A 13,830-nucleotide genomic window follows, 5' to 3' on the forward strand; every position below is an offset into this window, starting at 1 on the left:
ACATTTTCTAATATAGCACCAAATTTTATAGCCTTATATATTTCTGGTTCTTGTCTTTTTGATAACCCTTTACATTTAGCATAACATCCACCTTCTATATTAAAAATACCATCATCCGTCCAAACATGTTCATCATCTCCAATAAGATATCTGTTTGCATCTGCTGATAAAGTGGTTTTACCTGTGCCCGACAAGCCAAAAAATAACGTAACATCATTATTTTTTCCTACATTACATGAAGAATGTAAAGGTAACTTACCTTCCTTTGGCATTTTATACATAAATAATGTTAAGATACCCTTTTTCATTTCTCCTGCATACTGTGTTCCTAAAATTACCATATTCATTGCGCCAAAATTTATAATTACAGATGTTTTACTGGACATACCATCAGTTAACCTATTGGACGGAAAGTCACCAGCATTATAAATAATAAAATCAGGAACAAAATTTTGTATTTCTTCTATTTCCTTTGGTGGTATAAGCATATTTAACATATACAATGCATGATATGCCCTTGATGTTATAACTCGAACTTTTATTCTACAGTTTTCATCCCAACCTGCGTATGCATCTATTACATATAAATTAGGTTGTAAATTTAAATAATCAATTGCTCTACCTTTATTTATTTCATAAGATTTTTCCTTAATTGGTATATTTACTTTACCCCACCATATATCATTTTCTGAACTGTTCTCTTTAACTATCCTTTTATCTGATGGAGATCTACCTGTTTTTTCCCCTGATATACAGCATAAAGCTCCTGTGCTTGTAATGAATGAATTCGATTCATATTTTAATGCCATTTCATATAAAAAGGCAGGAGTAGAATTATGATGTATACTATTCACATGTATACCTAATTCGTGCACTTCTTCATTGAATTTCGATTCTTGTTCTTGACTTAAGGTTAATATATCCTTTGAGCTCATTATGGGTCCTACTGGTTTATTATACACTAAATTCCTTCTTACTTCTTCAATTACTATTTTTTTTATGTCTTCCATCTTTTCGCCCAAGTCGTAATCTGATGATGATTTTTGCGCGATTGCTGCCATTTCAAACTTTGGTCACTTCACTTAGTTCACTTTGCACTTTTTGCTTTCTTTTCTTACTTTTTTCTCCTCTTTTTAATTAAACAATATATGGTGTGTACATAAATATGTCTCAAATAAAACAGGATGATGTTATAATAGCGCTAAAAATAAACAAATTAAAAAAAAAAAAATTAATCTTTATTAAGCGTTCATATTTGCGAGAGTAAAAAGTGTACGTATATACGTGTACACTCGTTTATAGATATATACAAAATTAAACACATACAGACATATATATATAAGCACATAAATGTAATAAAACAACTGGCGGTAAAAAGGGGTAATTATATTATGTACCTTTTAACAGTATTTTCCACTAATTGTCAAAAAATTTACAGGGGTATTATATCTCCTCACAAAAATATATATGTAAATACATATGAAAAAGTAAAATAAGAAAAAAAAAAAAAAAGCATAGGTGAGCAGTGCTTTAAAATAAATATATATCAATACAAGTAACCATGTCAATACATGGGTTTATAAATATATATGTACATAAGCATAATATATATACTTATGCATACATTTATATCTATTTATATATGAATAATACAATGGACCTATGAATAGACATTTATAATTTATATATACGTACATTCAAAAAAAAAAAAGCCTTGTTCATTTTTGCATATATACAACTGCACTACTAACTACTGCTATATAAGAGAATTAAAGATTGTAAAAAAAAAAAAAAAATACAAATTTATATGAAATGCCTCATTATTATTTTATTATACTAATTTTTCTTAAATTGTACTTTTTTCAAAAACATTTTATAAAACATATAAATGTGTGTTTTTCATTTCATTTATGATTTCTTAATTTTTAACAAAATAAACACAAAAAAAAAAAAAAGAAATTTATGATCTATAAATGTATGTTTTTTAAGTATAAATTTTTGCTTTCATTTTTTTACTTCTATAATTAAAATAAAAATAAAAAATCGAACAACGTTGCAAATATTATATATTAAATATATTATTCTCATTATAACATTTCCAATTTACTATAAAAGCCAATTTTTTTAGTATAATTTTTTTTTTATGTCAATTTTTAAGTAGCTTTACATTATTATTTTAATAATTGTATATTTTTAAATATAACAGCGTTGCGTATTTTTTTTTTTTTTCGTTGTACCTACTGCAGCCTATAGTCATTTACTGTTCAAATAATTGCTATTAAAACAATCCCTATTCATGTATATATATGTATATAAACATTACATATATTGTATATTTAATGTTACATATATATATATATTTTGTATACGATAATTAAATATACATATTTATGTACATATAGATATTATATATATATGCATATAATTCCCCTTTTTCGAGAATTATAATTCAGTCATATTGACAAAAAAATACGGAAACAGCTATGAGATATAAAAATTATAATTCCGAAGAATATGCATAAATTATTAGCAGTAACATTATAAAATATAATAAAATTTTATCAATTAATTTTTTATTTGAAATACATTATATATAAGTACCACGGTAAATTTTCAATTTTTTAAATGTTGCATGAAGAAATATCAGATTTCTTTTTTTTTTTTTATTATGTATTGAAAGTATAACATTTGAAATTTTTATTAAGCCTTTTTTTTTTTCCTTTTTTTTTTTTTTTTTACTTTTTTGTGAAAAATTCAAATTTATAGTTAATAAAAGAAAGATTAGTAAGTTTTTGTTCATATATTATACTTCTAAACAAACATTATAAAAAGTGAGAACTGCTTCGAACATCAGCAAGTTTTTATGAGGTTCCAATAAATAACAAGAAGCGTGTTACCTAAATATACAAGTATACAAAACAATGTATATAAGAGAACAAGACGAAGATATATCAGCGGAACCTGTTGTTTATATATGTGGAGGTACATTCTTTTTGAAAAAGAATTTCAAAATATGCACCTTTTAGTTCGTTTTTTGTTAATCTGTAATGTTTGCTATAATATATTTGTACGTATGTATGTGTGTATATATATGCAAAATAGGTATATATATACACACATACACCAATATATATTTGTGGCAACCTTAAAGGCAAGTTTCCTATTTATTTTATTCATTTTTTTTTTTTCCTTTTTTGTTATTTACAAGAATGCGGAATTGATACAGTTATAGCACCCAATGCTTCCCTGAGATGCAAAAACTGTGGATCGAAAATATTCTTTAAGAAAAGAAGTAGAAGAGGTAATAATTGTATCTTTTGAAAATTCATTAAACAATATTATATTTTGTTTTATACCCCATTAGTACTTCCTCCTTTTTATCGCTATTTTCCATATTCACCACTTATTTACCTTTTTTTTCTTCCCTTTCTTTTTTATAGTTATGCAATATGAAGCTCGCTAATGTAAACTTGAATTACTATTATTTTTCATTTTTTTTGTATGAAATTTTGCTTGTATAATTTTTTTACTTTCTCCTTTTAAAAATTTACGCTAACTTACAACACTCCAGGATGTAAACATTTTTTTATAATTAAAAGCGTGAATATTTTTTTTTTTTTTTTTTTTTTTTATTATTATTAAAAGATATGATAACGTTGAAATTTTTTTATGTTTTTATATACAAAACAATCTTGGCACACAAAAAAATTAAAACTTTAATATAAGTGCACATACATATATATATACATATGTACGTAATGTACATACATGCGCGTGTGCAATTTTTAAATACGTTAATGTTTATCATAAATGGGAAAAAAATAAAGCTCTTTTTTTTTTTTATTTTTCGAGTATTTATCGAGATAGACTTAACTTACAGAGTAGTTCTCGCACGGGTCGTATCATATTATATATCTCTGTATGTACATATTCTGTAAGTATGAATGTATATATATCACTACTAAATGTACAACTCAATAATAAAAAAAAAAAAAAAAAAAGGAAAAAGGAAAAAAGAAAAAGGGAAAAGGAAAAAGGGAAAAGGAAAAAGGAAAAAATGGAAAAAAAGATGACAGAAAAAAGATAGCGAAAAAAAGAAAAAAATAGTAGAAAAGGGGGAATATACATATAATTCCATACATGTGTGCATATTACAAGTATTATGTAATACGTCACTTGTGTAAGAGAAAAATGTGCTACATGCGAAAAATCATATCCATGAACCGAAAAGGAGATATATTTTTGGCAAATGGACAAAAAAAATATATCAGAAAAAAAGGTAGTGGAATATGTAGGTGGTTCATGTAAACGGAAAAAAAATGCATACATTAGTTTTGCATAAGTAGTAATAGGGATTTTTTTTTTTTTTTATTATTTTTTATTCATAATTTATTGTTTATTTTATCTAATTTTTTTTTCTATTTTTTTTTCCCTCTCATTCGGCCCTTTCTGCGCCAAGCATTCATCATACAACTAATCTCTTTCTTATATGAGCTTGAACTCGTTGGAGAGAAGGTATGTTCTCATTAACCTTCTCTCTATACTTATGTTTAAGAATTGCTGCTTCAATCACATTTACGCAATTTTCCCATTCCACAAGTTTTTCTCTTTGAATTTTGGCCAACATTTTTGCTCCTTCTTGTTTTAAAAATACCATGGTTTTTCCTATTTTAAGCATATTGGTTGAAAGCCCTGATATCTCTAATATTTTTGCACATTTTGCCTTAACATCAAAAGAAGAATTTTCAGCAGCAGATATATCAACAAATTTGTATTGATACAAAAATTCTTCAAACGTTCTTCTATATGAATATCCTAATTGACGTAATACTAAAGCTTCTAAAATAGATAAAGCATGAAGTTGAATCAAAATTTTGGGTTCACACCATTCCAAAGGTTTCTTATTTTCATTTGGTTTAATACAACGAACAAAATGTGGTTCAGTACTATTAATTAATGTCATTAATGATGTTAATTGATTTAAGAATTGAGAACCTATTAATGATCCTTTAGCCATTTTACCCTTTTCTATAACTTGGCCTTCAAATAATTTTTGTACTATTTCATTATTAGATCCTTGAATTACTTCTACTAATTCTCCTCTTAGTAAGTCTTTATTTTTAAGTAAAAAGTTATCCGCACAATATTGTATGGGTCCTATTGTATGCTGTATTATGAAATTTTTGTTAGATGCAACTTTAGCTAGGGTAAATTTTTCATTATTCTTTAAATTTGCAACACATACACTTACAAATTTCTCGTCTGATCCTCCAGGTGCTAGACACTGATCCTCTAAATAAGATAGAATAGATTTCCCTCTTTCACATAGTAAATCAATTACTGGTTTATTACTTGTATATTTTAACTCATCCGTTGATATTCCTTCGTCTATATACAGTTTAGATTCTCTTTCAAAAACAATATCAACAAAATTTTTCTGAAGCATTTCATTTGTTATATTAATAAATAATTGTTCCAATGAATTATTTTTAAAGACCTCAAAACCGAATATGTCTAACATACCCATAAATACTTTGAACCCACCTTCAGGTTCAATTCTTGTATTTAAATTTTTGATAATCCATAGAAATAATTTTTCATACATTGCTTTGCATAAAGACCATTTCAACACATCTGCATCTTTTTTATTCCATCTACCTTCAATTTTATTTCCACCAGCAACAGTAACTTTAATTAATATTTCTCTCTTTACTAATTCAGCATCTAAAAACATTAATTCACATGCTTTAGTAAATACTGCCATATCCTCATCAAGAATAGCTGCAGCATCAGTCAATCCAGCTTCTGCTTTTTCTACTAATCTAACATTTCCCATTGTTAAAATACCAGCCACTATTGAAAATATTACATCTATCTGATCATCTGTTAATTCCATGTTCCTCAATGATTCTAACACTTCTTGGAAATCTTTTACATCATCTACACCATTTACTTCTGTTGAATTTGGATTCAATAAAGTATAACTTTTAACATCTTTTAAGCTAAATTTAGATTTCATTCTACTATCAGCACCCTTCAAAAACTGATAAAAGATATGGTAAGACCTTTCATTATCATCTTGAGTTATAATTCGTGATTTTTCTAACAAAAATGCAACTACTGAACCGTTTCTAATACCTCCTTCATGAGATATAATCAATTGCATAAAACGACCGAAACGTGACGAGTTATTATTTCTTATCGTTTTTGCATTACCAAAAGCTTCAAGAACTGGGTTTGCTGCCATCATTGCTGTTTGTATACGTAAATCCATATTACCACTTTTTGATGAGGCAAAATATCTCATAATTTGTTTCGTTGCTTCTGTTTTACCTGCACCGGATTCACCAGAAACAATAATTGTCTGACTCTTGTTCACACCATGAAGATTTGCAAGAGCTTCTCTAGCACAAGAAAATACATGTGGTGGTAATCTAGTATAATCAGTAGTATCACGATACTTACGAATCCATTCATTAGATGTATTTCCTAAATCTTTGTATGGATTTATTGCAACAATAAGAGGAACAGCCGTGGTATATATTTGATTTTTGAAATATCTGTGTTTTAAAAAATCAAGTACACAAGGAATATTTGTGTGATTCAGTAAACCAATATCACCGAACGACATAGGATCTACTTGTGAGTTACAGTTCCAAGCATGCATGGAATCAATTTCGTATGGCTAAGGGAAAAAAAAAAAATATATATATATATATCAAATATGTATACGCATATATATGCACATATGTATAATGACATGTATACACATATATACGCATATTAACATTAACAACTATAACAGAGCAACATTAATATTTTCACTTTCAATATGTTGTTATAAGTGCACGTAATTCTTTAAAAATGTTACTGTATATATGTATATATATATATATATATATATATATATATATATATATATATATATATATGTGCATATAATTTTTGGTATTTTTTCGTTTCATTATTGCTAACAGTTCCTGATCCAGGGGGATCAATTTGAACAACAGTCAATTTTTCTTTTTTAGATCCCTGTTGTACAACACATTTGACAAACATAATGTTGGGGTTCTCCTCTATTGTTGGAGATATGTCGGTCCATACTTGATATCCCTATAGAAATGGAATAGTTTTTATTTAAAGTAACGCAAATTTAAAAATGCACAAAAAAAATATATACGCAAATATTTCATATATATATACATAATATATACCACAGAGCCGAGGTTAAATAATGTATGTGAATGTTACCTTAAAAACAGTTCCAGTTTTATCAAAAGCCTCAATATTTGACACCCTTCTAACAATTTTACCTGCCGTTTTTACCTCCTCATTCGTAACAGTCATTTTTTAAGCATGAACGATAAATAAAAAAAAAAAATATATACAATAAGAATAAACAGCAAAAATTTTTTAAAAGGAACAAAGTACAAATTGAGGTACTAAGTATATATATGTAAATAAAAAAAGGTTAAAAATAGAAAATTTTAAAGAAAAAAATAGTAACCAAAAAAAAAAAAAAAAAAAAAAAAAAAAAAAAAAAAAAAAAAAGAACAAAAGTTGCTAAAAAAATATGTTACTTGTAAGAACGTATTTAAGCAACATTTTTACAACAGAAAAAAAAAAAAAAGCCAAGAATTTATTATATTCATGTAAAAATATTAAAAAAGAAATAAGAAAAAAAAAAAAAAAAAAATTAAGCTTGTGAATATAAGAATAAAAAAAAAAAATATATTATAATATTAACAGTAAATAAATTGTTATAATAATATTTACATAATTATCAGGTAAATTAAAAGAAAAAAAAAATTTTTTATTATAAGAAGAAACTGTAAAGCTTTTTTTTTTTTTTTTTTTTGATATATTTTAACATATACATATTAGATATGCATTAACGTATGTACAATTAATAATATTTATGCATTTTCTTCTGTACTACAAATAGTGTGCAAATAATAAAAAAAAAAAAAAATTACAAAAAGCTATATATTTTAAATATATCCAAAAAAAAAAAAAAAAAACATATCTATAATTATGTACATATATATAAATGTATATATATATATTTTATGCATTTTATTTATCCAAATAAGCATATTTATGTTTATATAAAAATAAATATGAAATGAATTGAATATCAAATAAGTTATGTATTATTTAAAAAAAAAAAGAAAAAAAAGTAAAGTGCTTTTATTTTTAATCTCATTTTTTAGATAATGTTAAGAACAGAACAAATCTATTCTTTGTTACAACGTTGTTCTCGAAAACATAGCTTACTCATTCTTTCCCGATGAGGTATAATATTTATTTAATATATATATATATGTATATATATATATATATATAATATTTATATATTTTTTGTTAATTATGAAATATCACCCACTAAGATACTACTTGATTTTGGCATTATAACTTAATGGCAGTATATAAATAAATGTAAATATATATAATACATTATATATAAATACAATAAAGATAAAAAATAAAGATAAAAAATAAAAGGAAAAAATAAAATCATTCGTTCTCTACTTTTTTTATTACATACATCTAGGAACATAACTTTTCAATACAATAAATTAGCATTTCTTAATATTCATAATTGTACTTTTTTTTTGTGAGATAAAATATTTTCGTAAAAATCAGTAAACACTTTTGATATTTATGTTTTATTTCATATATACTTATATATGTACATATACATATATACATATATACATACATGTAAATATCTATTTTTGGAATGAAAATGTTAAAAGTATAATTTTATTTATGTCATGTAGGCATATATATAGCACGAAATTTACTCAGTTTTTACACTACTCTTATAACTTTCATTCTTTAACACATAAGAGGAAACCAGTAAATAGCTTCTGCTCAGACGGTTACTACTTGATACGTCCATACATATATATATATATGTATATATATAAATATATGCACAATTTGCTTGTTCGAGCTAAATAACAGCCTAAAGTCAAGTAAACTTAACGTTTTACCGTAAATGTGTAGGAAACACGATAGCAGCTAGTTTCTTATAAAACTAGGTATATTCGTGCATACGATTTATCAATCATATGTATTTTTATATCTCATACCTTTTGGTAGAAGCCTAATCGTAAAAGAAAAAAACAACATATAACTTTTTTTTTATAATTTTTTCTTTTCTTAAACAGCATTTATTTATTACATGTTACAAGTACTACTCCTACATAATGCTAATTTATGGGCTTAATAAATTATAAAAAATTGTTTTAAAAAAAAAAAAACAGGAAAAAAATTTTAACTTTTATAGGTGATATTTCTTTTAATTTTAAAGTTCATGTCTTAATAAAATTTTGAAATTAATTTTATTGTAAAGTTGGGAGACTTCATTTAGATAAAATTTTTTTTTTTTTTTTTTTTAATTTTTATTCATAGCTTTAGTTTTCCTCTCCTTTCCTTTTCACTTGTGCATGCATAAAAAATTTTTCACTTAATGTGTAAATTTTTTCTTTTAATATGAACCATCATTTCTTAATATTCGCATTTTTCACATTTTATAGCGTAGTGTGTGTTTGTATATATGTATACACATTTACACATTGATCATGTTTAATTTCCTTTTGTTGAGTATAAGTTCAATTACAATTTTTTACTCTCATCGGAATGTGAAAGTTTAAGCAAATTAATACCTTTATTTTGTCCAACTAGCCGTAATTCCTTCTGCATGCTCATATATATGTATATATATACATATAATATATATATGTATATATACATACATATAGACATACCCTCTGAGCTTTACATAATTGTCCACTTTTTTTTTTTTTTTTTAACTTTTAAGGCTTAATTAAAATGATCATAATTTTTAATTAAAAATGTTTGATATGCATACATATCGTAGTTGTATATATGCAGACAAGGAATTTTTCTCAAAATATTATGTTGTCTTTATTTTTAAAAAATGAGACTTGAAATGAAATCAATAGAACTGTATAAAGAAAATTGCTTATTTTTTTGCTTCCTTTTAAAATCAAAAATAATTTGTTAAATATATATGCTTTCTAATTTTATATATAATTATTGTCATTATACAATATTTTTTCTTTTATTTTTTTACTTATGATTTGTTTATAATTGTCCGACTTTTGTTACACAGAAAAGAGAATATAATTTTTACTTTTATATGAACGAAAAAAAATCGCTCTTCAAAGGAGTTGTGTGTGATGATTTGAAATGAACACCTTTAATTCCCCTTTCATTAGATTTATTCATATATAATGTTTAACAAAATGAAACTTGCAATTTCCTTTTTATTCCTTTTAACATTTTTGAAGTTTTCCTTATCATTTGAATCAAGTTAAAATCGATAATACTTCATATATTTTGAAATGAAGCTTAATTTTAGTGCAACAAAATGAGAATCATCACTTTTGGACATATCATAAAATATAAAAATGCGCACAAAAAAAAAAAAAAGAAAAACAATGTCCAAAAAACGTGTTGATGGTAATTAAGGAATAACGTGTTAATTTTTTTTTTATAGGTGATCCTTTGTCAAAAGAAAATAAAATTACTGTAAATAAATATATTAAAAAAGATAAGGATGATGAACATTCGAAAATTCAGGTAAGTACCATTTTAAAAATATGTACACAGTATAGAAGGACAACAAAAAAAGAAAATAAGAAGAGAAAATAAGAAGAGAAAATAAGAAAAAAAATTTATCAGATATTTTTTTATTTTTAGATCTTGGAAGATATTGAAAAAATTACGGAAGATTTCAGTAATGATATAAACACTACCAAAGTTATTGTAAAAAATTTATTTCTCGACATAGAGGCATCATTCGAAGATGTATCCGATGATATTGCAAAAAGGTTTGTTTAAAAATATAAATTGTCATTTTGTTTTCTTATATATGTGCTTCAATTTTGGTGCTCAAAAAATTACAAGTCAAGAAACTGCATTTGCTTGCGAATAGGCACCTATATGAAGTACTGTAAAATATTCTTGTACATCCCATATTAAATACATACACATAAATGTACATGTCTTTTGTTTTATTAAGTGTGTCAAAATACAGCTATTCTGTGGAAGAAAAATTGAACAAAATAGAAGGACTTGTGAGGGAGTTTATCGAAAGTAATATACATATATATGCATACATGTATGTACACATATTTATATATATATATATATATATATATATATATATATTCATACCCCCGTTTTTTTCATGGCCAAATAAAATACTTTAAAATAAAATGTTATATTGCTCTATACATTAAAACAAAGTCATATTGAGGGGCATGTAAGCAAATGTGTCCTCGAGCGTTTATGTTACTAGGATATAACACAAAAAATCTTATTTTACGTTGTATGCATAACAGCAATAATAATGGTAGTAATAATAATAATGACAATAATAACGGTAATAGTAGTAGTAATAATAATAATAATAATGACTTCTACTTCGTCCTTCTCCTTTGCAGACAACAAAGGCATCATGTTCAATTCTTCAGAATCAAAAGAGAAAGTCGAAAAAGAGAAAATTAAAAAGGTATTCAATTTAATTTTAAGTAAATTAAAAAAGTTGATTCATTTGAGTACTATGATTAACTATCATACACTTTTAAAATTTGGAAACTCCGACGTAAAAAAAGAAACATTAGAGGCTGTAAAAAATGATGATAACATATCGGATGAACTAAAAAAGGAGCTCATAAAATATGAAGGTAAGGAAAATCAAGATATAAAAGCAACTGAATTGATTAATTTTATATCCCCTCTTTATGATAATTTTACAAATAAGCTAAACATGTTAATTAATGAACTACCCACGGACTTAAATCAAATATTGAAGTAATGGTATAAAATTTAACCTCTTCAATACTTCAAAACTTAAAGAGTAAAAATATAACCCCCCACAATTTATATATATATGCATGAATATTTTTAAAAGCGTTACGGAAAGTATATTTTTTAAAAAAGGAAGATGATTTTATATAATACTAGACAAAAAAAAAAAAAAATTAACTGTGTGTAGGCGTGGGCTTTAGCATGTGTGTGTATAATTGTTTGTTTGTTTTTTTAATTTGTCAAAAAACGAAGCTTCATTTACAATATTATGTATGTATATGATCACCAAATATGTTAAACATTTTCGATAAAATTTTTTTTTTTTTTTTTTTTTTCTGTTATACTTATGAATTTCCCATAGGCTTTTTATTTATCTTTTTCTTGTTCTATTATATATACATAATACAACATTTTTTCCATTTATCAGTTCATTTTATGCATTTATTTATTTTTTTTTTTTTGTTTTGTACCTTTTAGCATTTTATTCGTAATTTATTATTTCATTTAAAACAAATTTTTTTATTTTTTTGTTTTTTTGTTTTTATTCATAATGGCTTTTTACACGCAAGTCTTTAAAAATATGTTCCTCATAACAAAGTTGTAATTCATACAATATATTGAGAAAACTTGTATGCCTCACACAAATTTATAAATCCTCCTGATTTTTTATTCTATGTCAATGTTTTCATAAAATTTACTGTATTTTGTTTTCTCTTCTAGGCAGCAATATATACATATATATAAAGGCAGCTTTTTTTTAGGAGTTACTTAGCATCTTGTTTTTCTCCCCATAATAAGTATACAAAACAAAAATAAATTGAAAAAACTAAAAAATTTGTAAACCAAAATAAACGTAAAGTCACTCCAGTTGAATAGGAGTTCACTATAATGAAGTGTAGAGTTCATGAATTAAATTTACTTTTTATTTCCATTCGTTATAAAAATTTTGACGGTTTACACATGTAGTTAACTTTCATTTGTATAAATCAAAAAATGGAACAAAGGGGTATGAAATAAAAAAGAAAAAAGATTTTTTTAGAGAAAAGTTTTTTGCAAAAAGGTTTTTCCTTATAAACCGAAACTGCAAACGTGAAAAAAAAATATTATGTGCTTATGCATAGTATATGCACTTACGCATATGTATATATATATATATATATATATATAAGCATTCGTAAACAGGCTCGTATTATACGTTAGAACTATTAGTATAGTGTATCATGTTGGTAGGAATTTAATGAACTACTGAAAGTATATATCTTCGTAATATTAATATGACTATATAAATGAATTTTTAGGGGATCCTTTTATTTATTTCTTAATTTTTTAAAAACGTCATTTATGCTACAAAGTGAGAAGGTATATTTTTTGCTGCTACTGAGTATAATTTATATGATACTTCAGGTGTGTACATACATTCGTACATGCATAATACATACTTACATATATACATAAATACATATATTAATAGATAGGTACTCTAAGGAAACAAAATGTTTCATCGTATTTATTTTTATATTTATCCTAGTTAGGCCTTTTCCTATTTTTTATAATACCATGTATCTCCCGTTATACATATATATATTCATGTATATATATGCTTATACATACATACATGCATATATTTTTGTATGCAGCGTAACATTTTCGATTCAAGGCTTAATTGCTCATATACTAGTTGAAGCATTTTTAGTTTTCCGTATTTTTATTTGTTCATACTTTAAAAGTATGACTCCTCATTATTTAAGTACAAGCTCTGTGTACGTGATATATATTGTGCTATTTTTTTATACCTGTTTTGAATATCGTAGTATAGAAAGCGTAAGCAATATACTATAAATATATGTATATATATATATATATATATATATATATGCTTGTACTTACACTTATATATAGGTAATTATATTTTAATTAACGTATTCGTTCGCAATTTGTAATTTGCGACTAATTGTTTCCTCACGGGTATTTATATATATATAT

General features: G+C 24.7%; 3 protein-coding genes across 3 annotated transcripts in view; 1 reads left to right on the top strand and 2 right to left on the bottom strand.

The window, feature by feature from the left end:
- Positions 1–1,061, bottom strand: part of MKS88_004160 (phosphoenolpyruvate carboxykinase) — a gene marked incomplete at both ends in the record, with an annotated part of 1,764 nt that extends 703 nt beyond the window's left edge. Inside the window, one exon of the mRNA XM_067217313.1 lies at positions 1–1,061. This exon is cut by the window's left edge and continues 703 nt beyond it. Within this exon, the coding sequence (XP_067071754.1) occupies positions 1–1,061 (1,061 nt within the window).
- Positions 1,062–4,465: 3,404 nt separating this feature from the next.
- On the bottom strand, positions 4,466–7,347 carry MKS88_004161 (myosin A; the record flags this gene model as incomplete). The annotated part of the gene is made up of 3 exons (XM_067217314.1): positions 4,466–6,685; positions 6,976–7,113; positions 7,252–7,347. 3 exons carry the CDS (start codon positions 7,345–7,347, stop codon positions 4,466–4,468), a joined length of 2,454 nt encoding a protein of 817 aa, XP_067071755.1.
- Positions 7,348–10,277: 2,930 nt separating this feature from the next.
- Positions 10,278–11,854, top strand: MKS88_004162 (sporozoite protein essential for cell traversal; the record flags this gene model as incomplete). Its single annotated transcript, XM_067217315.1, has 6 exons — positions 10,278–10,344; positions 10,532–10,614; positions 10,735–10,865; positions 11,057–11,130; positions 11,336–11,419; positions 11,481–11,854. 6 exons carry the CDS (start codon positions 10,278–10,280, stop codon positions 11,852–11,854), a joined length of 813 nt encoding a protein of 270 aa, XP_067071756.1.
- Positions 11,855–13,830: the final 1,976 nt, after the last annotated feature.

Source organism: Plasmodium brasilianum, chromosome 12, assembly GCF_023973825.1.
Source record: "Plasmodium brasilianum strain Bolivian I chromosome 12, whole genome shotgun sequence".
In the NCBI taxonomy this organism is placed as follows: Eukaryota; Apicomplexa; class Aconoidasida; order Haemosporida; family Plasmodiidae; genus Plasmodium; species Plasmodium brasilianum.